General features: G+C 38.7%; 3 protein-coding genes across 6 annotated transcripts; 1 reads left to right on the top strand and 2 right to left on the bottom strand.

The window, feature by feature from the left end:
• Positions 56 to 3,066, bottom strand: LOC18774934 (pentatricopeptide repeat-containing protein At3g09060). 2 transcript variants are annotated; one of them, XM_020565522.1, is made up of 3 exons: positions 750 to 3,066; positions 624 to 671; positions 56 to 265 (listed from the first exon to the last, which is right to left on the bottom strand). In XM_020565522.1, the coding sequence occupies exon 1, from the start codon at positions 2,977 to 2,979 to the stop codon at positions 907 to 909; it is 2,073 nt and encodes a 690-aa protein (XP_020421111.1). In that variant the 5' UTR covers positions 2,980 to 3,066; the 3' UTR covers positions 56 to 265; positions 624 to 671; positions 750 to 906. The 2 variants fall into 2 exon arrangements, with proteins under 2 accessions (XP_020421111.1, XP_007204966.1); XM_007204904.2 differs by having other exon boundaries at positions 56 to 671.
• Positions 10,677 to 13,690, top strand: LOC18772432 (UPF0503 protein At3g09070, chloroplastic). The gene has a single exon (XM_007207985.2). It carries the CDS (start codon positions 11,376 to 11,378, stop codon positions 13,431 to 13,433), a length of 2,058 nt encoding a protein of 685 aa, XP_007208047.1. The 5' UTR covers positions 10,677 to 11,375; the 3' UTR covers positions 13,434 to 13,690.
• On the bottom strand, positions 15,901 to 20,308 carry LOC18775617. Of its 3 annotated transcripts, none has more exons than XM_020566272.1 (3): positions 19,936 to 20,308; positions 18,197 to 18,489; positions 15,901 to 17,412 (listed from the first exon to the last, which is right to left on the bottom strand). In XM_020566272.1, exons 2-3 carry the CDS (start codon positions 18,452 to 18,454, stop codon positions 16,207 to 16,209), a joined length of 1,464 nt encoding a protein of 487 aa, XP_020421861.1. In that variant the 5' UTR covers positions 18,455 to 18,489; positions 19,936 to 20,308; the 3' UTR covers positions 15,901 to 16,206. The 3 variants fall into 3 exon arrangements, with proteins under 3 accessions (XP_020421861.1, XP_020421860.1, XP_020421862.1); XM_020566271.1 differs by having other exon boundaries at positions 20,036 to 20,308; XM_020566273.1 differs by lacking the exon at positions 19,936 to 20,308 and having other exon boundaries at positions 18,197 to 19,928.

Raw genomic sequence — 22,433 nt, 5'->3', positions numbered from 1 at the left:
CTATATGACCTTCTACATGTTCTTAAATTAAACCCAGTAGTGTACAACTAAATGCATGTTAACCCATAATTGAGATTCGACCCCAAAAAAAAAAAAACCCATAATTGAGAACTGATTGGCTACAGACATTAAAGTCTGGTGAGGAAGGTTGTTGATACAGATTGTGTGAAAGTCACACTTGTACCAAATGCTGACTTGACGTCTCATCCAGCATGCATAAAAGAAATTGGCATCCAAACTGCATCAGGACCTGCGCTACTGTCATCTGCACACATGTAGCATGATAAATAACCCCAAGTAAATCTCACAGCTTGGGTTTGATACATCAAGCCACTTTGCTTTTGCATCATCAAAAGGTGATCTTGGTGATATTACTGCAATCACCAAAAACTATGGCACTGAGTTACCATATATGATGCTTCATGAACTTTTAATTATTATAATTCATGCCAGACATGCTTCACGATTTTTTAATTAATAATTTTTTCGACATGAGCTTCTATATGTTCTTAAACCCACTACTCTGCAATAAAATGCATATAGACCCAGATTTGAGAACTGATTGGCTATAGACAATAAAATCTGGTGAGCAAGATTGGCAATCCAAATTCTGGAAAACTCACACTTCTGCCAAATAGTGACCTGATCAATAAAAGAACTCAGCATCCAACCTGCACCAGGGAACAGCTATTAATGAGTATGCAACACACCCAAGAAACAAATATAGACAGTATACAATTCATTCATACCTTATGTCACTTTCAAAAGAAAAGCATGTTCAGCGTGAAGAATATTTCGTTGTGCATATTGCCAAACAAAATCTGAAAAGAGACTCCTCGTACAATACCAGATGAAGCAATGCATGGGATGAATTATTTCCATGCTACTTTATACCCAAGAAGAGTACTAAGTGGCCTCATTGTTGAGCACTGCCCTAACAAGTATGTACCACGTTATGGAAGTTGGAAGAATTCCAAGATGCAAAGCCTTTTCTAAAAACCTAATGGCATCTGATATTCTGCTGCATGAACAAAACCCTTTGAGTGTAACATTATAGGAGATGATATCTGGTTGTAGCCCGTCTTTAAAAATGCGGGCCCAAATTTCTGATGCCTTTTCACAGTCTCTAATTTTGTAAAACCCCTCCATCAAGGTGTTGTAGGTCACAAGATTTGGAACACAGTTCCAACGCCCCATCTGAAAATAAAGCTGCAAAGCATCTTCAGCTTTGCCCGCAGAGCAAAGCCCATGAATTATAATGTTATGCATAGTTACATCAGGCTCAGATCCCTTGTCAAGAGCTTGATGCCACAAGTTGAGGGCCATGTCAATCTTCCTGTCTTGACAAAGGCCATCCATTAACAAGCTATATGTGATCACATCCGGCTTCCATCCTTCTTCCAGCATTTCCCTCACAAACACATATGCGTCACTAAATCTTTTTGCTTTGCATAATCCATTTATGAGAGTATTGTAGGAGATGACATTTGGAGAGCAAAATTTTGTACGCATTCCCCTAAAAAAGAAAATGGCATCTTCAAGTTTGGAAGCTCGGATAAACCCATATATCAATGCATTGCAAACATGAGAATTTGGTTCATAGCCACACTTATCCATCTGACCAACTAGCCTGGCTGCTTCATCTAGTTTCCCTTCCTTGCATAACCAATTAATCATTGAGGAATAAGCAAAGGCATCTAGGTCAGCTCTTGTATTTTCTCCCTCTTTTAAAATCCATAAAGCTTTGTTCAAGTACCCATTCTTACACAGTCCGTGGATTAATACTCCATAGGTTGTGGAATCTGCAACACAACCCTTCTCATGCATTAGTTCCCAGACAGAAATTGCTTCTTCGACCTTCCCGTTTTCAAACAACCCTCTAATGAATATGTTATAACTCACAACATTATGACAACCGTGCTTCTCCATCACCTCCCGCAACTCAAAGCACTCTTTGACCTTCCCAGCTAGACAGAACCCATTGAGCATTGCATTATAGACAACCACATCCGGTGATAGCCCTTTCCCAACCATCTCTTTATAAACTCTCTCAGCTCCATCTACATTCCCTGCTTCACTTAACCTTTGAATCAAAGAACTACAAGTAAACAAATCAGGCCCTCTGTCATTTTTCTTCATCCTATTCCATATTTCCAAACCCTCATCGAACTTCCCACATTTGCATAAACCATCGATCATAACATTATAAGTAACAACATTAGGATAAACCTCTGAGTCCCTTACCAGCCTATCCCAAATCTCATTAGCATTCACACTATCGCCTTTCCTGAAAAAGCCATCAATCAAAATATTATAGCACATCACATCAGGACTAACCCCTCTTTCAACCATTTCATCAAACACCTCCAAAGCATCACACAAGTTCCCACTTTTCGCGAGCCCATTGATCAAAGTCCCATAACTAAACACATCAGGCTTCAAACCCTTTTCCCACATCCAACTTAGCAACGCTTTGGCCTTCTCAAACTGCTTCTTCTTACACGAAATCTTGATCAAAATATTATAAGTCTGCAAATTCGGCGACAAACCCACCGTTTCAAAATAAGCAAAAAACTTCTCAGCTCGTTCCCACTGGTTGGACTCAATGAAAGCATTGAGCAGCGAATTGTACGACCTTATACCAGGTGCGCACCCAAAAATCTCTTCCATTTGTTGAAACACAGCCAAAGCTTTATCGGGCATTGAGTTTTTCGCATAGGCTTTGATCACAGTCAATGCCACGTCCTCGGGGCACTTGCATTTCTGGGTCCGAATCAGCTCGACGACCCGGTCGACGTGGGCCACAAGTTTCGGGTCGAGGAGGCGGCGGAGGATGTGGTGGAAGACGTCGGGCGAATGGTTGTAGTTCGGGTGGCGACTCGCTGAGTCGAGCAGAGCAAGGGCGGAGTGCGGGTTCTTTTCGGCTTGGAGGAGCTTCAGAACTCGCTTCGGAGATAGAGATTTGGGGAAGTCGACCATGGCAATGGCAAAGACGCAAATTTGTGTGGTTTCTATGTCTCATTGTTACGGCATGTTATAGGGAGCTTTGATCGGACTAAAATTTTCGGCGGCTTGAAAGTCTGAAAATGGGTGAGAAGCGGGAGAAACAAAACTATAGTGACGAATTTTTCTGGGTCGGGTCATGGGTCGGGATTCTAAACTGGGTGGAAACTCAAATGCTGAGGCAGACAGGCCCAACTTGGTGGATCTAATTTTTTTCTTGATTCATTAATATTGGGTCAAACCATCAAACATTAAAGCCCATATGCACGCATCAATAAAGGGTTTGTTTTCATTTATTCTATCTTTGAAGAGAAGAAAGGTCTTTTAAGGCCTTCTCCAACCCATTTGGTCATAAACTCAAATTTCATTCCTCTAAAAAATAACTATTTGGGTTTTATCCGAACTCAAACTGTTTTTTCTTTCAACCTTTTAGACTCAAATTTTAAGTCTGCAACTTTATTAAATTGTTTAAGAATAGTTTAAGTCTATTTGTTTTTCATAGATAATTTTTCTTTATAATCTTTTTAAATAACTTCATAATTTATTTATTTTTGAACAATTTGATCAAAAAAAATTGAAATTTCATAAATATAATTTTATTTGAGAAATAGGTGGGTATTTATAGAGTTTGGAGTGAGTTTTGGGATTTGATATGATTTAGATTAATTTAAATTTTTATTTTAACCGTTGAATTTAAATTTCAACCATTGGCTCTTTTTTTTTTTACTGTTAAAATAATAGCTTGTATTTAATATGGATCGTTGGTTTGAATTATTGTTGGAATAAAAATAAAAAAAAGTATTGCGACACCAATGCGCGACAGCTTTTGCAGCATCGGCAGCACGACACATGGCGCCCCATTGATTCCTCCTTGCACATGGGCTGCGTTAGCCTTGAGTGGGCTCACCAAAAAGTTTTCCAATCCAGGCATATTTACAGCAAGTTTGGGTTTTTCCAAATTTTAGCCCCTTACTTTTCTAAGGTTGGGAGATGAATTGGACTAAAATTTGAGATATTTTGAATTTGGCCTCTTGGGTTGGAGAAGGCCAAACAATGAAAGCCCAACCTACAAATTCAAGTAGTCTGTACAGCCCAAAACAACAAATTGACTTGAAGTCTTGAAGAAGTGTGTAGTGTAGGATAAAAACTTCCCTACCCCGTTGCATTGTTCCTTTCTTTTTTTTTCTCTCTCTTCAATAAGGGGGCAATGCAACGGGACTAAGAAGAGATAGGAATAAGGAGACAATGCAATGAGGGTAGGGAAGTTTTTCTCGTAATGTGGCCATGATGCGGAGAGAAAGATAGGAAGAAGGGGACAGTGCAATAGGTGTAAGAAGAAATAGAAAGAATGAGACAATGCAACGGGAGTAGGAAGTTTTTCTTGTAGTGTAGACATGATCGGGTTCATCCCTAAAAAGAAATTTAGAAAAATTGGTATCTTTCTTGTGTGAACTCCTTTTCTTTTAAGCACATCCTTTCCAAGCATACTTCTTCATCCTATCTCTCTCTACTTTATCATTAAAAAAGAGAAAGGGCAAGAAAGCAAAGACTCTCTTTTCTTTCTTTCCCCTCTATCTCCACCTTTGAAAAGAAAAACATTTCTGCTGATGATTTTCATGCAGTTTTATAGTAAACAATAGGGCAAACCTCCCTTTATTTGTGTGTCAATTTCAAGGCTTTGGCAGCAAAACAGCATAGCTCTCGAAAAAAACACATGTAATAGCATCACACACCTAAAGATATGTTTGGAATATTTGTAAATCCCTACGGGGTGTGCCTAGAAATTGGCCTCTTGGTCTGGTCTGTTGTGTTGTGTGCTTCTTTCTTTCTTTGCCTTTGTCTTGCTTTAGTAACATGCCAAACTCTGCATTCTTTCTTGGGATTCCTTCACTCTACTTGTATAATCATATACTTCTTTTTTGGGAGGCTATATGATAGGATCAATTGCAATTGCAAATTGCCACCATCAAGGCCTACCTCACCTCATCTCTCTACCCTAATTGTTTCAAATTAGCCTAATCATGATCATTTTATTCGCTAAGAATGAGCCCTTAGGCTTGGATTAGGGACCATGGAGACATAAACCTGAATTAAAATTAGGAAAATTAAATACCTATTAGAGAAATCCAAAAGAAAATGAAAAAATAAAAATAAAAATAAAGGGGCAATTAGTGGACCGTTCATTCAAGATCTTTCGGTTGAAAAGATGCCATGTGGAGTGATTAGCGGCACAAATGGGGATATTGATCATGCAAATGTTCTGAGAATATTTATATATTAATATATGCTATGTGGAGTCCATGATTATGGAGCAAAATGTGAATGAAGTTTAGGGTAGGAGGCATGTTGGGTCCAATATGGAGGCTTTGTTTAAAGTGGATGATGATCATACTATACACATTTTTTATTTATTATTATTACTATTAAATTGGGGAAAATCAAAAGCCTCTGATTTGTATGTGCTGTGTATGCGTGTGGGGTAAAGGACTCTCAATTAGATTGTCCTTTTGCGTTCATTTTCCCTTTGTAATCATGATCATACTTTTCCCCTTTTTTAATTTTTCCACAATTAAATGTAGCAACGTGACATCTTCTTTAACTAAGGAGTTTTGGACTCTACTATTAATGAGGTAAAATAAAATATAAAATATGAACATTCTAATGGTTAGAGCAGATGTGTTCCTCATTCATCGAGTTCGAATTCCCTACTTCGTAGTTTAGATTAAATTAAAATAGAATGTCGTTTATGCAAAAAAAAATTATATAAAAAAAAAAAAAAGAATAAAAATTTCGATTTAGTTTAGGATGGTGATAATTTTGTTGCTTATTGTAAAGTAAGAATATTTTGATGTAGGGATGTATAAAAAGACAGCATAATTGGATGGATATAATGGCTTCCGCGAAATTAGTGGAATCTATGGGTGCGCATGTTTATCTTTGCATTATTCGAGTAGCTAGCAGAGCTGTAATCCGTTTGGAAATTATTAATAATTATGATTCAATGAGAAAGGTGAGCTTTTCTTGGCGATGAGCATGTTTCTTACATGCATGTAACCCTTTCTTATCATTTCACATCTCCCCTTCTCTATGTATACCTAGAATGATTGAAGTGTGAGATATAACTTAACGGAAGTTTCTCCAATTAAAATTTGTGTTAAGGATTAGTTTCGAAATTATAATCTCAGTCATTCATTTATACGACTTAATAACTAAGATTACAAATTCTCAACCGATTCTTAACATAAAATATGATAATTTTTTTATTTTAATGTCAATAATTAATTTAGGAATGATGATAGAGGGACAGAGTCTTTTCATTCCTAGTTAATTGGATATATAGGAATAATAATTTATGACATCATATAAGGAGATGCATTATTTCCCTCTTATTTCGTTTATAATAATCAATGGTGTACATATTGTCGGTATGTGTATAGAATTCAGTCTATAGAATTTTTCAACCAAAAAACAAATTATTAAAAAAAAAAAGAGTGTGTAGATGTTTTGATATAGAAAATGACAAAATTATAAAGAAAGGAAGGGAAAGAAAGCTCAATGTCACTGCATAAAGCATCGGCCTTCGGGGAGACAAAACTAGTACTCTGACTATGTAGAATCTTCAGTTCTTCACAAAACAACAGAAAAACAAACCTATTTTTTTTTTGGCCTCCTTGAGAATTCAGATCCAAAAGTGTTAACATCATCATCATCCATCCTAATCTTCGCTTGCATGCTCCAACAGTTGTAATAAGATCCTTTGCATGTCAATATGTCACACAATTTAATAAAGTAGTGCAACTGCATGCTAGTAGGTGTAGATCCGTACAAATACAAGTTGCAACAAATACAATAATTTACTTAGTGCCATGCATTATCAATTGATATTGGAATTGCTAGCCTTGGTAGGATCATACAATCATTTCACACTAAACAAAAGGGATGGGAAAACTCTGGTCCACAAATAACAAATAAAGTGATATTCGGGTGATAGAGAGTATTTATTTTTACGAGAGTATAAATTTTCTGTAGACACAAGCTGGATCTCAATTTTGAAAGACAATTTACTCGCCTTTTTTATTATAAATAATTATGTTATTCCATGTGTAGGCTATATTGTGGAGGACAACACAATTAAGAAATGGTACATTTGATAGTACCCTCCCGCATAATTGAAGCAACCCAATATACCTTAAAATGATTGAGTTGAGAAAGACAGGCTAGCTTATTGTCAAACTAGTCTTATTTATGAACAAATATTTTGTGGGGACTATGGTGGACTGTCACAATTGGGAAACACGAAGCATCAGCAGCAGCAACAAACAAAGAAAACACACAAGTATACACATCCCAATCAAAGAAAAAGCCATATTGAAAAAATTGGCCACCATATGTATGTTGCTTAGTGGAAACAAAATTTGGAAATTGGCCAATAAAATCACAGAAACTAGGCAGGGAGAGGGCCCCTGCATGCATGCTCACAACAAGGGAATTTTTGTCCCAAATTAAATCTATGTTCTTTATCTCTCCCCTCCCCACTATCTATAAGCTAACCATCCACATTGGATATCATAAGGGAATTTATCTGAAATCTACACTCTACCAACCAACCAAACAAACAAACAAAACCCTAGAAAGACAAACCCTAGGAATGAGAGAGAGAGAGAGAGACAAATCCATGAACCCATTTCAGCTGAGCATATAAATATTTCTTTTTGTTAATTACATAGTTTTTATTTATTTCTATATACTTACTTTATTATAAAAGGAAAAAGGTAAAGGTCGAGAGGACAGGCCAACACTTTACGCCTCATTCCATGCACACAAAAAATACTCTCACACTAAAACACTATAGACTATACAAAATATTTGCCTTGCCCCCTAAATCTGAAAAATCCCCCACCACTGTGGCAAAGACCACCAATCCACAAGGGCCACAACACCACCACCAAATCAAATCTCTCTGTGTTTCTCTCTCTGTGGATCTCTGGATAACAAAATTTCTTGCAGATATTCATATCCCATGTGACATGAGTAAGAGTGTGTTTAATGGGACCCCGTGATGTGCAACCGATTGAGAGGTAGGTCTGCTCCTGGATGGGCTCTCCATTCAGCCGGCGGGTCATCTCTCGTGACTCAGCGGTGTTGTGGGGTCTCTCAACTCTTAACTCAATCATCTTCTTAAGAACTCACATACTAATATTTACTTATCAGAAATAGATACTGACGTGATTTCAATTTCTGTTTTTATCTGTATTTACTAACAAATGGGTATTGTATTCATTCTAAATTATGACTTTCCCTGCATTTACTATACTAACACATAAGAATAAAAAATTATATAAATTTCATGTTACAATCCGCAATCAAATACCATCAAAATTAAGAATAGGATCAATTGTGTAGTTGATTCAATTTTCTAATTTCTCTATCTAAGTTTTTCAATTCATGTCTCTTATTCTTGCTAAGTAAACATGTTAGTATAAAAGCATTTTGAAGGGTAATGTTTTACTTTCACCAAAAAAAAAAGGTACTATTTTATTGCTAGACTTAATTACATCGTGAAATAAATGTTTACATTGATAAAATTATGAGTTTAAATAATGTGTTGAGACAAGAATGAACATAATTAATGAAATAATTCGAACAATGCTTAGGTCAGACGTTTAGTCACACGTACGCTCATGTAAATAAGATAGCTTAACATTTTACTAAGTACAAATTAAAATAAGTCACAAGATAAATTTGAAATGATATCAGTTTGTGTACCAGTGTAAAACCTTGTTTTTTCCTCTTCCCTTTTTTCACAAGCATGTATGATCGCGTCAATCAACAATCAACCTTCATTTCGGGTCTTTTCTTTTTTCTTTTCCAAGCCCCACTATAAACCACAGCCCGAGTACACTCTGCTCACCCAATAGAACATGGCCATACAGTACTGTGTGTTGGATCAATGGGGTTCTGTAAAGCAGCTCATGTGAGCTTTTGAGGGAGGACAAGTAAATAAATTTCAGTTTTCATGATAAGTTTTATTTATATAAATATTTTCACAGTTCGTACAAACTTTGTCTTGGTGCAAAACAAATTAGGTGACCAAAGTGTTCGTGCATTTGCCTAAAAGAACATATATTATAAAAAGATTTTGGAAGTTTTATGATATGTTTAAATCACAGCTAAATTATTGGAAAAAAGCAGATTGCCCTTTTGGAGAAAATGGAAGGGGAACCGATGGCTTTCACCATCTTCTCGAGTGATTCCATTTTTGTGTTTGATGGAGAGTCTCAGAGAAAGAATCTATGTATGCAGGATGCTGCTGCATGCTGCAGGAGGCAGAGAGGCAGGGCACGCATCAAATGCATCACGCACCACCCTTTTACCTTATATAAAGGCAGGCCAAGCTAAAGCCAGCCCTAGCTTAAGTCCCCATTTCCATGACCAAATGGAGAAAGATTTTCTGATTTTGGGTAAAGGTCACACCAACATAACATAGGATGTCATATTCTGATTGCTAGATGATAAAATGTATATATGCTCTCATCAATAATGTGGCCAAAAGCTTAGATAGAGCCGGAACGGCCTCGATTTGGAGAAATACTTCCTTATTTCTGTTTTGACATTTTTGTTCTGGTGGAGTCTGAATCTGTCTCTTTGTGTCTATGTGCGAGAGTGTGACAATTGATCTATAGGGTTTTGAAATTTAGTGTTTGGAGAGTGCAAGCCATCATTTTGTTTTTGTTGTTTACAAAATAAATAGATGTAAAGTGGGAAAGCAAAGCAAAGCAAATGCCAAATAGCAAAGCAAATGCATGAGCAGAGAATACGATGGGAGCTATTTGGGAGGGAAAAAAAGAAAGAAAGCCGAAAAACAAAAAGAACCCAGAACAGGAAAAAGAAAAAGGAGGAAAAGAAAGAAAGAAAAGAAAGAGAGAAAGAAAGAAGGAAAGAAAGCGAAATGTGAGAAAGAGAGAAACAGCACAGCAACAGCAGCAGCAGCAGCTCCAAAACCTCTCTCTCTCTCTCTCTCTCCTCCCCCATAGTGATGGCGTGGTTCGCTTTTGCTTTTTCTCTCTCGACAGGAATCTTTGAAAATCCAAAGTACCCTCCCAAATTATAAACAAAAAAAAAAAGCCAAAAAGCTAAGCAATTTGGGCACCTCATCCCCTGCTTTTGCTAATGAAACTCTCTTGCAATGCATGGCTCTTGCTAATCCCACTTAATTAGGAAGTGATTTGTGCCAACTTGGGTATTTGCTATGGTATTTAAAGTCAAACACAGAGAGAGGGTACCTTAATTTTATATTTAGCCATAGAATACTGGATGCACTATTTCTTTTTGGCTGGAGGGTGCCATATTCCACAGTTGTTGTTCCTGTTAATTTAGTACCAAGTACCAACTGAGTGAAGAATTTCCAGTTCAACAAACTAGATAGATATTGCCACCAATGTATATATCATGAAATAATATTTGATATTAAGGTCTTCCGGTACGAGGAAAGTGAAATTCAGAATCTTGACATGCAACTCTTTTGTCACAAAAATCTTACTTAAATATATTAAAAACCCTTGTAACTTATACTAGATTAATCTAATTTACTAAAATAAAGGAATTCGAACTTGTTGTAAGGAGGGAGCTCACAGTCTTAATCAACTTGCTTAAACCTCATATGCATAAATAAATAATTTTTTTTAATACAGGCGATAATTTACATTAAGTTAATTTACAGACATGAGATTTGAAATTGAGTCCAAAAAACCGAACTCACTGTCCTGATCAACTACCACCCATAAATAAATGGTTCTGAAATAATGCATTGTGAGCAGGTTCACAACTTAAAACATGTAAGCCTGAAATAGAAACCGTAGTAGCGTTCCAATGGCATCCAAAACAAGTTAAACAACCCACTTCCCCAAACAGAGCCTCTAGAGGGGCCTATTTACTGACCTCGATTAAGGATTCAGTAGGTACCTGTAGGCAGAAAATTGTCTTTTCACCAGCGAGTGCCCCCAGATAAAAAGAAAAAGAAAAAGAAAATACAGAAATAATAAAGCAAACCCCAAAAAAGAACCCAAAAAAAAAAGAAAAAAGAAAACCCCACAATGGGCAAACAGAAACACAGAGAGAAATAGCAGACGGTGAGTGAGTGAGTGAGTAAGTGTGTGGGGCATATTATCAAACATTTTCAATTCATTTCATTTATTTTCCCCTTTGTGCTTCACAATCTCATCTCTCTCTCTCTCTCACTCACTGTCCGTTGGGAGCCAAACAGAAACAGTAGCTCTCATAGTCCACACACTCACTCTTCTTCTTCTTCTTCACTCTCATAACATGAGCAGCAGCAGCAGAGTGGGCAACAACACAGAGCACCACCACCGGTTATGAATCCCAGCGCAGAAGCAGCAGCACCACCGCCACCACTACATCCGCCGCAGCCGCCTCAGCCCAACCGACCCTCCACCTCCTGCGACCGCCACCCAGAAGAGCACTTCACTGGATTCTGCCCCTCATGCCTCTGCGAACGGCTTGCCGTTTTGGACCCTTCTTCCTCTTCCTCTTCCACTTCTCGCAAACCCCCTACTTCCTCCACTGCCGCTGCTGCCCTTAAGGCCATTTTCAAGCCCCCCATTGGCGGTGGTGGGGCCTCCTCCACCAAAACCCGACCCACCTCCTTTTTTCCTGAGCTCCGGCGAACCAAATCCTTCTCTGCCTCTAAAAACGAGGGCTTCTCTGGTGTGTTTGAGCCACAGAGAAAGTCCTGCGACGTTAGGGTTCGGAACACTCTCTGGACACTCTTTCACCAGGACGACGGCCGGAACCCCAACAAGAAGGAACCACAACCACCCACTGAGGTTGAGGTCGAGACCAGGAACTTAGGCGGGTCCTCTTCCAGCTTTCGGGGTCCTGTGTTAGAGTCCAAGGAGGAAGAGGAAGAGGAAGACGACGAAAACCAGAGCAGCGACGACGACGGCGACCGAATTGAAATATCTGAGGAACCCAATGTCGCAAATGTGATTGAAGACAGAGTTCCAGAAATCTTAGAGGAGGAGGAAGAAGAAGAGCAATTTCAACCACCACCAGAACCGGAACTATTTGAAGTAGAAGACTTGAAGCCCATGAAAGACCACATAGATCTCGATTCTCAAACCAAGAAGAGGGACCTGAAAGAGATTGCAGGTAGCTTCTGGTCAGCAGCTTCGGTGTTCAGCAAAAAATTGCAGAAATGGAGGCAGAAGCAGAAGCTGAAGAAGCGTCGAAACGGCGGCGGATCGGCTACATTGCCGGTGGAGAAGCCAATCGGGCGACAGTTCAGAGAAACCCAGTCGGAGATCGCCGATTACGGCTTCGGCCGGCGCTCCTGCGACACGGATCCGAGGTTCTCGCTCGATGCGGGGCGGATGTCGTTCGACGACCCGAGATACTCCTTCGACGAGCCTCGGGCTTCGTGGGACGGGTACCTCATCGGAAGGACATTTCCGAGAATGCCCACGATGGTCTCGGTGGTGGAGGACGCTCCGGTGGTCCATGTCTCGAGATGCGACGCTCAGATTCCGGTGGAGGAGCCGCCCATGAATTCGATTGAAGAGGAGACGGTTCCGGGCGGGTCAGCCCAAACCCGGGACTACTATTCGGACTCGTCGTCGCGGCGGAGGAAGAGCCTTGACCGGTCCAACTCCATTCGGAAGACTGCGGCGGCCGTGGTGGCGGAGATCGATGAGATGAAGTCGGTTTCGAATGCCAAGGTGTCGCCCACGACCGTTCCTGATAATAGAGATTTGAGGGACTTTTACAACTCGAATTCTCTCCGGGACGACTGCTCGGAAACCTTCGAAATGTCCTCCTTTCGGGGCGGAGATTCGGGGTCGGTGGGTGTCAATGGGGAGAGAAATAAAGGGTGTAAAAAGTCAAGGAGGTGGAGCAAGGCTTGGAATATATGGAGTTTTATACACAGGAGGGGTGGGAACAAAGAGGAGGATGAAGATAGGTATAGTAGTGTTAGATCAAATGGGGTTGAGAGGTCGTTTTCAGAGTCGTGGCCGGAACTCAGAGGTGGTGAGAGGAACGGGGAAGCAAAGGGTTTCAATCCCAAGATCATGAGGAGCAATAGCAGTGCTAGTTGGAGAAATAGCTCTCATGGGTTTGGTGGAGTTGGTGGATCTTTTGGGAGCATGAGGAAGAACTATAGCAATGGTGCTGCTGTTGCTGCTGCTGCTGCTGCTGCTGCTGTTGAGGCAAATGGGAATGCTGGAAGGAAGAAGAAGGACGATCAGTTCGTGCTGGAAAGAAATCGGAGTGCGAGGTATTCACCGAACCACATTGACAATGGACTGTTGAGGTTTTACTTGACGCCGATGAGGAGCAGCTGGAGAAGTGGAGCTGGGAAAACCAGGTCCAGCCATGCTCATTCCATTGCCAGAAGTGTGCTGCGATTGTATTGAAAATGAATGAATGAATGAGAGGGTGTTCATAACCATAAGGTGTTTGTTCTTTCGGTTTTAAGTTCATGTTGTTCATTTTGCTGCTACTGCTGCATTTGTTGTGTAAAACCACACATGCCTATGCATTCTTGTTGGTTGGTGGGATTAAAAAAAGAAGAAGAAAGCACTTTGAAATGTTCCTTTAATTTTTTTTCTTCCTGTGAGTACCTTGCTTCTTCAATTACTCAAATAACAACAATTTCAGTGTTTTTTTTCCCATTTCTTTGATTAATCTTTTTTTTTTTCCCTTTTGCTGCTGCTTCTAGTCTTAAACAAAATTGGCTCATTGGGGAAGAAGGTAAGTTTGAAGCCTGAGGAATTTGCAGAGACTGTGTTCCCTGAATTCTTTCTTTGGCATATACATTCTGGAGAAAAAACAGTAACAATTTGAGGAGGGCCTGCTCCTTCTCCTGGTTTTGTTATTTCTTCCATATAAATTGAAGCAACCATGCAAAAGATACAGTTGATATATTTATTTTTTCGGCTCCTTTGGCATCAAGTAACCAGTCAAAACACTCACACTGCTTGCAAATATGTCATGGCAGTTGCTATCAGATGGAATGTGGAAGACCAAATATCACCTTGACCCCACTCTGAAAAAGAAAGAGCTACAATGCTTTGGTGGTGGTCTTTTTTATGCTGCTTCGGACCCCCGTGGCCTGCTCAAATGTTTTCTTTTTTTTGGTTCTCTGCATTGATCCAATAACACAAAACTTCATATATATCTTGGTATCTGTAATTGCAGAGCAGTTTGCCTTCCACATGCATTTTCATCTCCAGAATCCTTGCTGCCAGTGTTTCTTTTGGGTTGCACTTATTTCACTCAAACGCGTTTAAGCTTGGCTTAAGTCACTTTTAAGCCCAATTAGAGGATGAGATTTAGCGAAGATTAAGTGGGTTACAAGCTTTTGATCAAAGGAATGTGGAAAAGAAAGCAGTCCCTGCAAATGCCCAATTGAACATTAAAATTGCCAAAAAGTTTGAAAGTTACTTGTTTATGGTATTTTTTACATGATTTATATTTTACGCAGAGTGGAATATGGAATGATTGATTGGCAGACACTTATTGACTTATTGTGCTTCAACTACTCAGTTTATTATGACTAGTTCGTTTGCAGTAGCCACATGCTCTGCTCTTTCATTCCAAAGTGTAATAATAAGCAGTTATGGCCTTAGCTAAATTGGATAGAACGAATATGCTCCCATTCTCGTAATTTAGATTAGATTCAAGTATACTACCGATTGTATAAAAATAAAATGTAGTAATAAAAACATTTTGAACCAATATTATTATTATTATTGGAGAAATATAAATGTAACCCAACCTATAGTATTAGTCATCATCTTCAACATGTGGATATATCAGCAAATTGGAACATTTCAGGTCATATTTGACCAAATTTTTAAAGTGAAAAGTGAGCTTGGGAAACCAAGCAAAAGGTGAAGTGGAGAAAACACAAAAGCCTATAAAATCGTTGTCCATATTATATATTCTGAGCCAGGCAAAGAAAATGAACTTTGACCAGAAAATGAACAAATAGGTTGTAAAGATGTTAGAAACATTGATCGACCCAAATCCCATTGTCAAAAACAAGAACCAAATTTAGTAATTATTGTCTCTCAAAAACAGAGATTCTTCTCTTGATTTCTCTCTCTCAGGGGGCCACCAGCATGTTAAGGGAATCAAACCAATTAATAATTTTCTTTTTGATTCACCAAGTCTTGAGATTATTCTTTCTCCTCTTTCTTGTACATGTAAAAAAAAGCTCCATGATCAACAGTTTGCCTCTAGAGTCAAAAGGTAAGCATGAAAACATCCCAACATATGCTCCTTCATGGAGGAGATAAAGAGAGAAAAAAGAAGAAAAAGAGAGAGATGGGAAGTGGGAAGTGGGTGGAGAATGATTTGTTTAAGGTAATGGAGGACTTGTTTGTCAACGGTTGTAGGCTCATTGTCTACTGCTGCACCTTCAGCCTCGGGGTTTGTTTGTGAATTTGTTGCCTTTCTTAGACTCGCATTTTGTTTGCCAACATTTGTCTGCCCATATTCTTGTACAAGAATGTTATGGAGTTTACATGTAAACAAGATATGGCACTCATGAAGTCAATAGGAACTCTGCCATTTTCTCTTCTTTGGTCCATCTGCCTTCTATTTCTTTCTAAGTCAGATTTTATCTTTTTGATAATTTGTGCCAATAGTATTGTAATAGGATGCTTTCTTGTTTGTTTTCATCTTTCTTAATCTGGGATACTGTGACGCTTGATTCAGTGATCAAAGGTCTTGGTCTTGATTGATGATTTACAGGATGTGTATCAACCCGAACACGACACGACTAAAAACAAATTAGCATACTGTAAAACCATCTAATACGATCAATTAAACAAATGAAGTTAGAGCATGAACTTGGAATGACAAAAACTGAACACATTGGCAAGAAATTTCTGTAGGCTCTCTGGATTTGGGTTCCAACTCTGTACCGGATATGAAACAAATTGAATACAGAAACATACAAGAAACAAGTTTGTACGAAGGCAAAGCACAGGCAACTGAGTATCAAAATTGCTTTGGATTTTGTATGTCTGTACAAACCAAAATAGCACTGGTTAGGCATGTGATAGGGCAAAAGATCAGTCTTGAAAAAGTGCCATTGAGCTAAACCTAAAGGGACAAGTATATCACAGGCCACTGACAACCTCAAGCTGCTTAATTGTCAATTTCATGTCCCTCGAACATCTAAGCTACCCTTCTAGATTTACATCCAGTTAGCTGTTCTTCCTTTGTCTGGTCATCATCACTGTCAATTTCATCAAGAGAGGATCTAGTCTGGATGCTCATACGTCTAGGGATGAACACATTATAGTAGTAATTCAAAATGCTCTTCCGGCACTTGGAAGGGAAACGCTTAAAGGCAGTCCTCCAAAAACTTGCTTCATTTGATAGTGGATTCATTCTGACAAGAGATTCAAAGCTCCGCTGTTCACTTGAAGTCCATGACGCTGAGACAAATTCTCCCATTTCATCAAACTTCCAACTCCGAAAGGCAGGACCAATTTCATATTGCAAACAGAGTCTTGCTTCATGAATGTGGTGTTTGACACAACCAACAGATCCTGGAGAGACGCAAGAACAGGAGTCGGATCTCCCTTTACCAAGTTCTTTCACAGCGGCTCCTGCACTTTTTCCTTTAATGGGCCACGTTCGTTTGCCCAACCACCTTGACACTTTCGAATCACCATCACTACCATAAAGATTCTTCCTATCCACTGGACCCGTCCATTCTGGGACTTCCACCTGAAAACCAGGACCAATGGGAACAACAGCCCTCAGAACACCACCATCTGAAAACATTATTTTCACTGCTTCTCGAACTTTCGAATTTTGCTCCTTTGACCTCAATGGATCCGAATGGTGAGCTGAGCCATCGATCTCTCTCACAGGAATAGATCTTGGAAGATAATCATCACTGGAAACCAATGACCTCAATGCACATTCAAGTTCTGAACTATTCTCGTCTAAACTCGAAGAGTCTGAGCTTTCAGCTGTATCATTAAGATTCACATTGGTTGCATCACAGAAATTCAAGTTTTTTGGACTCAATGTGTTCAAACCATTGTTTGATTCATCTGTATCAATCAAAGGAGAGGCAGAATTATCCTTGCAATATGGACCAATATTTTCCACATCCATAATGGCCAAATCTGTATAGCCTGGCTTATGCTGATCTTCATCTTCAAAAGTCAACAAACTTCCAGAACTGCGTGAGTTACAGAGAAGCAGTGGTTCGAAAATTTCACTGTTGGCATTTGTATTGGTTACACATGAGACAGAATGCACTCTGCCCATTTTCTTTACAGTATGAACATCAGATTTCTCTGTAGCCAATCCAGAAGCACCTGCGAACTTACTACTGTTTAGGAACTGATGAAGTTTTCGTTTTCTCTGTAGAAAAAAAGGGGAGGGGGGAGGGAAAGTAGTTTCAATAAGATTGGGAGTGACGAATGAAAGTTCATGTTAGAAAAAAAAAACTTCTGAACTGGAAATTGCGTTAAAAGTACAAAGAAAATAACTCACATTTAGAGAAATTATCACAAAGTAATATGGAAAAATTAAGCAGGGCTAAATGCTTCGGAAATTGAAATGTTTCACTTATGTATCATGACAAAATTAAGCAGTAGCCCTCTCTTTTTTCTTATATTTTCTTTTCGGTAATGATTGTGGAAGAGCTTATCAACCATATGAAGTTCTGTTGGATAGCTTTTCTGACAATGGAACAAGATCTCAGTTGATTCTAAGTTGGGTCTGTGAAGAAATGCTCGTAATGTATGCTTGAAATGCAGGATAAATTAGGCTAGGATCATAGGAAATATAGGATATGTCAGCTTATAATTGGTAGAATACAGGTATGTAGTAGGATAACTAGTCTTATCACTATTGCAATTCCGTATACAACTACATTGGGCTTCTCTCCAGCACTAGAAAGCCCAACATGTACAATTGAATGCAGATTGGGAGGTTCTGGATTCAGGATCTCTCACTCTGTGATACCACATAAAAGTTTATTGGTATACCATCAAGAGTTAAGCTGTTAGGATGTGGGCCAACTATTGTTTTATTATCTTAACATACTAATATGGTTTAGTCAAATGAACAACACCACATTTATCAGCAAGAAAACAATGCAACAAGATGATTGAAAACAAACAATGTTTTAGTTTGAACATACCCGAGGACAAACGACATTACCAAGAAGCAATAGTTTCCGCACTTTAAGACTCTGCTTCCATAATTGTTGAGCTGAATCTGGGGATGCTTTCTGGTCACAAGGGTCTAATGCTAGCCCTTTCAACCACACCAACATATCAGAATCAGTATAGAAGCCAAAAGGTGACTTCCGTTTTTGCAGCTGGTCCGCCAAGGGAAAAGAAGGTTTCTTAGCACTCTCTTGATTGTCACGACCACTAGGACTTCTCAATAACGTCATTTTAGCAAAGTTATCCTTCAAATCCTATTCAGACCCTGTATCAAATTTTCTCACCTTAGCAGGTGCCACTTTCTAACTTATACTCAATGTAGCAAAAGATAGTAAACAAATCTATGCCAAATTCAATCACTTCTATAACACTTCAAACACATAGCATACTGTCCAATGTTAGTAGAGAATGAAAACCATGAGGAGGTCAAGAACTCAGAAAGAACCCTTGAAAAAGACAAGTGTCCTGTCCTTGCTCTGACCTCCTTAACCCTCTAAAGTTCCACATGAACATAATTTGGTTGTACAAACCATCCTTACTCTGCAAGAAATTTGACAAAGTCAGCTCTCAACTCATGAGATCTCATCCAATTAGGCAACTATAGCCTAAATAAACTACCCCTTTCAGATGAGATATCCCTTTTATCTAGATGAGAAGAGGAAACCTACTGAAACTTTCCTATGGCCAATCTAAGCCTTGAAGCTTTCACTTTCACACTTATCATTCATGTTCATACTGTTTGAGACCTTTGGTCCAAGTACGATGCTCGTGTCTAAGTTCCCTCAAATGGCCAATCTCCTTCATTCTTACACATTATATGGTGGTTCAATCTTGCCAAAAGATTTCAACATCTATCATTATAAATTGAAAGCAGTTGTTCTAAAGAGATTTTATGACAAAAACTTTTCCATAGGCCATAAAAAGAAATGCCTTTCCCAACCATCACATTCAAATCCAATGGTGTCTGTTTTGCGGAAGCAGATTTCAGGAAAAAAAAAAAAAAAACCATTCTTTGGAACATGGATTTTAGAATTAATGGCATCGAATGTTCCCATTCCAGTATTTGGAATGCTAAAAATAGAAATGTTTTTATCAATGACACCAAAAGAATTTTTGTTTTTAAAGTATAAATCCAATGGCAAGGTCACCAAGTTAAAACCAAACAAAAAGTTTATGAAACCCACCTCTAAATGATGGGTTTGGAAACCATCTATTTTCTGAGTTTTTACATGAAACCAAACACATTGTAATTTTCTGGCCAAATTAAAAACCCAGAAGTTTGCACTTGCCAGAAATGCGTTCTTAGGGAATTCTAAACCCATCCCTTAGCTATATTCCGAGAAACAAACACATTCCAAAGGTTAAAGTTTTAAGTGGAAATAGAAAATACGTCAGTGCAAAAATGGAGCTCTGATTGAAATCTTTCAATTTCCCAGGAAACTTCAAAAACCAAACAAACAAAACATTTCCCGGGATACTTCAGCCAACCCATTTTCCGTCGAAACAAACCGAACCTCAGGGACCCATCTCCTAACGAGAGCAACACCCAAACCCTAAAGTGGGTAACTTTGTGTGATGGCATCGGCATCTTCGTCAAGATAATCTAACTTAATGCATTACACTAATATTCAATGGTTGGGTTCGCTACTAATATCTATAGTAGTATTGGGTTAGCATAAAGCAAAGGCGGATTCAGAAATGGAGGGCTGACCTTGGTCGCTTCAGTTCGCGACCGCCATTAATGGAGTTGAAGAAACTGTGCACGAAAATAAGCGAGTGGGTTTGTCTGTGTGTGAGTGTAAAAAGGGTACCTTTGGGATGGCCGAGTAGGACGAGTTCGAACTCTGGAACTCGTGGATTCTGGTTTGCACCTCTGGTCCCTCGAGAAACATAAAATTGGAAAAGAAAGAAAGTAGCGATGTTGAAGGCTAATTTTGCATTTGAATTATAAATCTCTTTTGGGCTGTAGCAGTAAAAAAAATAAGAGGAAGGAGAGGAGGGGTCGAAATCTTTTGTTTTGGTCTTTGGTAGACTACGAGAGGAGAGAAGAAATAATATAATTTTCCCCACGGATTTTGGGTATTTGTGGGGCTTCGATCCCAATGAGTCGGGTATGAAGATATAAATCGGGTATGGAGATGGATTTGGAGAAATTTTCGCGTATAGTGTTTTGACGGAATGGTATTCTATCCCCACCCAAACCCAATCTATATAAAATATATATAGTTCCTTTTTATTGATGGACATCCTTTAAAGACCCATATGTTGTTTTTTTAATGATCCAAATCATTTATTTTTCAAGTTTTCAATTATAGATCAACATTGCAAAAATTTAATTGGGATTAACAAAATAGACAAACACGCAGCTTCAAGAAAATACTATAATAACAACAATAATTGAGTGGTTAAATGGTTTCAGATTCAAGTGATTTTTTGCAGAGATGATCTTTGAGGGATTATCTAAAAACTAAACGGTTCGGATAATTGAAATACAATGCATGGTTGGCCCTACAAAGGTGCCCCTCAAATAAGCTTATTTGAAAGATCCCTACACTCAAGCTAGGATTATATTAATTTTTTATATAAATATATTGTTAAGTGGCTTCTAGGTTTGTCTCACAACTCCTACCAAAATATATATTCCACATATTATATATTGAATTAAATAAAACATAGTGTAAGTCTAAAACAAAATTTTGTATTGTCTGTTACTTAGTATAATAGTTTCTAACTTATCTTTTTTCTCATTCTAGATTATTATTGTTAATGGTGTTTTTGCATTAGGGTGGGGCGGGGATGGGGATGTGAATTACGTACCCATCCTTTTCACCTTATTGCCATCTCTAGAAATAAAATTTTAATTTAGGTGTAAAGGGGCGGGCTCGCTGCATTTATCAAAGGACATAATCCACATATGCAGAGATAAGTAACTTGTTTGTTAGTGCAAACGATAGTCTAAATTAAAGGGAAAAGATGATTTCTCTCTCTCTCACACACACACACACAACTATGACGTCGTGGTAGTTCGAACTTGAGACCTCTAGTCTATAAGTCAAGACTTAGACCCCGTTGGCAGATAAGTAACTTTTATGCCACAGAAACTGGAAGATATAAATAAAAACCAACTTTCGATAAGCACTAAAATTTTGTGGTGATAATCAAATGATTAAATGAATTTTTATTCTTATAGTAAACACTAAATTTGTGATGATAATTAAATCACCAAAAAAGGATGATAATGGGGTGGAGTGGGGAAAGACGAGGTCCAGTTTGCCATTCTCATCCTATTCCTTTTCTTCCTCTCCTTTTCTATTTCCCCTATCTCTGTCTCTACAATTGTCGGTTTGAGATTGGCGATCGTGCCAGTACGCAGATCAGAGGGAAGGGAAATAGGAGAGATGAGAGAAACAATGAAATAATAGAGGAGAAAGAGATTGGTAAAGGAGAGACGACGAGCAACCCCAAGTCGATTGGCCATGAAAGAAAGATAGAGAGAACGAAAGTAAATGAGAGATCAGGGTGAGAGAGATCATTAGCTCGCGTGCGGGTGGGATTGGTGAAGTGTGGTTTGATGACTGGGGAAGTGGTCAGGGATTCCCAATTCGGTTGTGGTTGAGTGTAGGGTAAGGAGCTCAGATTTGACTTTCTTGAGGGGGAAGATAGAGGTAGCACAACTGATCCTATCAAGGAGAGAGAGAGAGAGCCCTCACTCCGAATTTTTGAAAAATTTCATAACTTACATCTACTCTAAAGTCTTCGTTTAATAATCATCCTTGTAAAAAATCACCCAAAATCTAAAACGCTTTAACTTTTAAAAGTCGAAGCAATGTCGTTTTGAACATAAATACAAGATCAACATAAAAAAGGTTGACAAGGGATTTGTTTCATTGAATTCTGTATGAGATATAGAAAACAGCACAAGAATTAAATCCCTCTCGTTTGTTACACCTTCTAAGATTGGATTGGACAAGATAAATTTTTATCCCATGTTTGTTTTCACTTGGTACTAGTTTTAAGTGGGACTGTTAATACTGGCCCCACCAAAAACACATCCTTAGATGTTCTTAGTGACACTCGAGTGGAGAGGGGGGACAACCCAGTCCCAACCCAAGAGTTTGCAACAACCAAGCCCTTGCAATAATGATCGACCACCCAAGTGTCTTTCACAACCACCGACCATCCAAGTACCTGCAACCGATCCAAACCCCC

This window comes from Prunus persica, chromosome G6, assembly GCF_000346465.2.
Source record: "Prunus persica cultivar Lovell chromosome G6, Prunus_persica_NCBIv2, whole genome shotgun sequence".
NCBI classification, from domain to species: domain Eukaryota; kingdom Viridiplantae; phylum Streptophyta; class Magnoliopsida; order Rosales; family Rosaceae; genus Prunus; species Prunus persica.
Note: the sequence above shows the minus strand (reverse complement) of the source record. Positions and strands in the feature narration are given on the sequence as shown.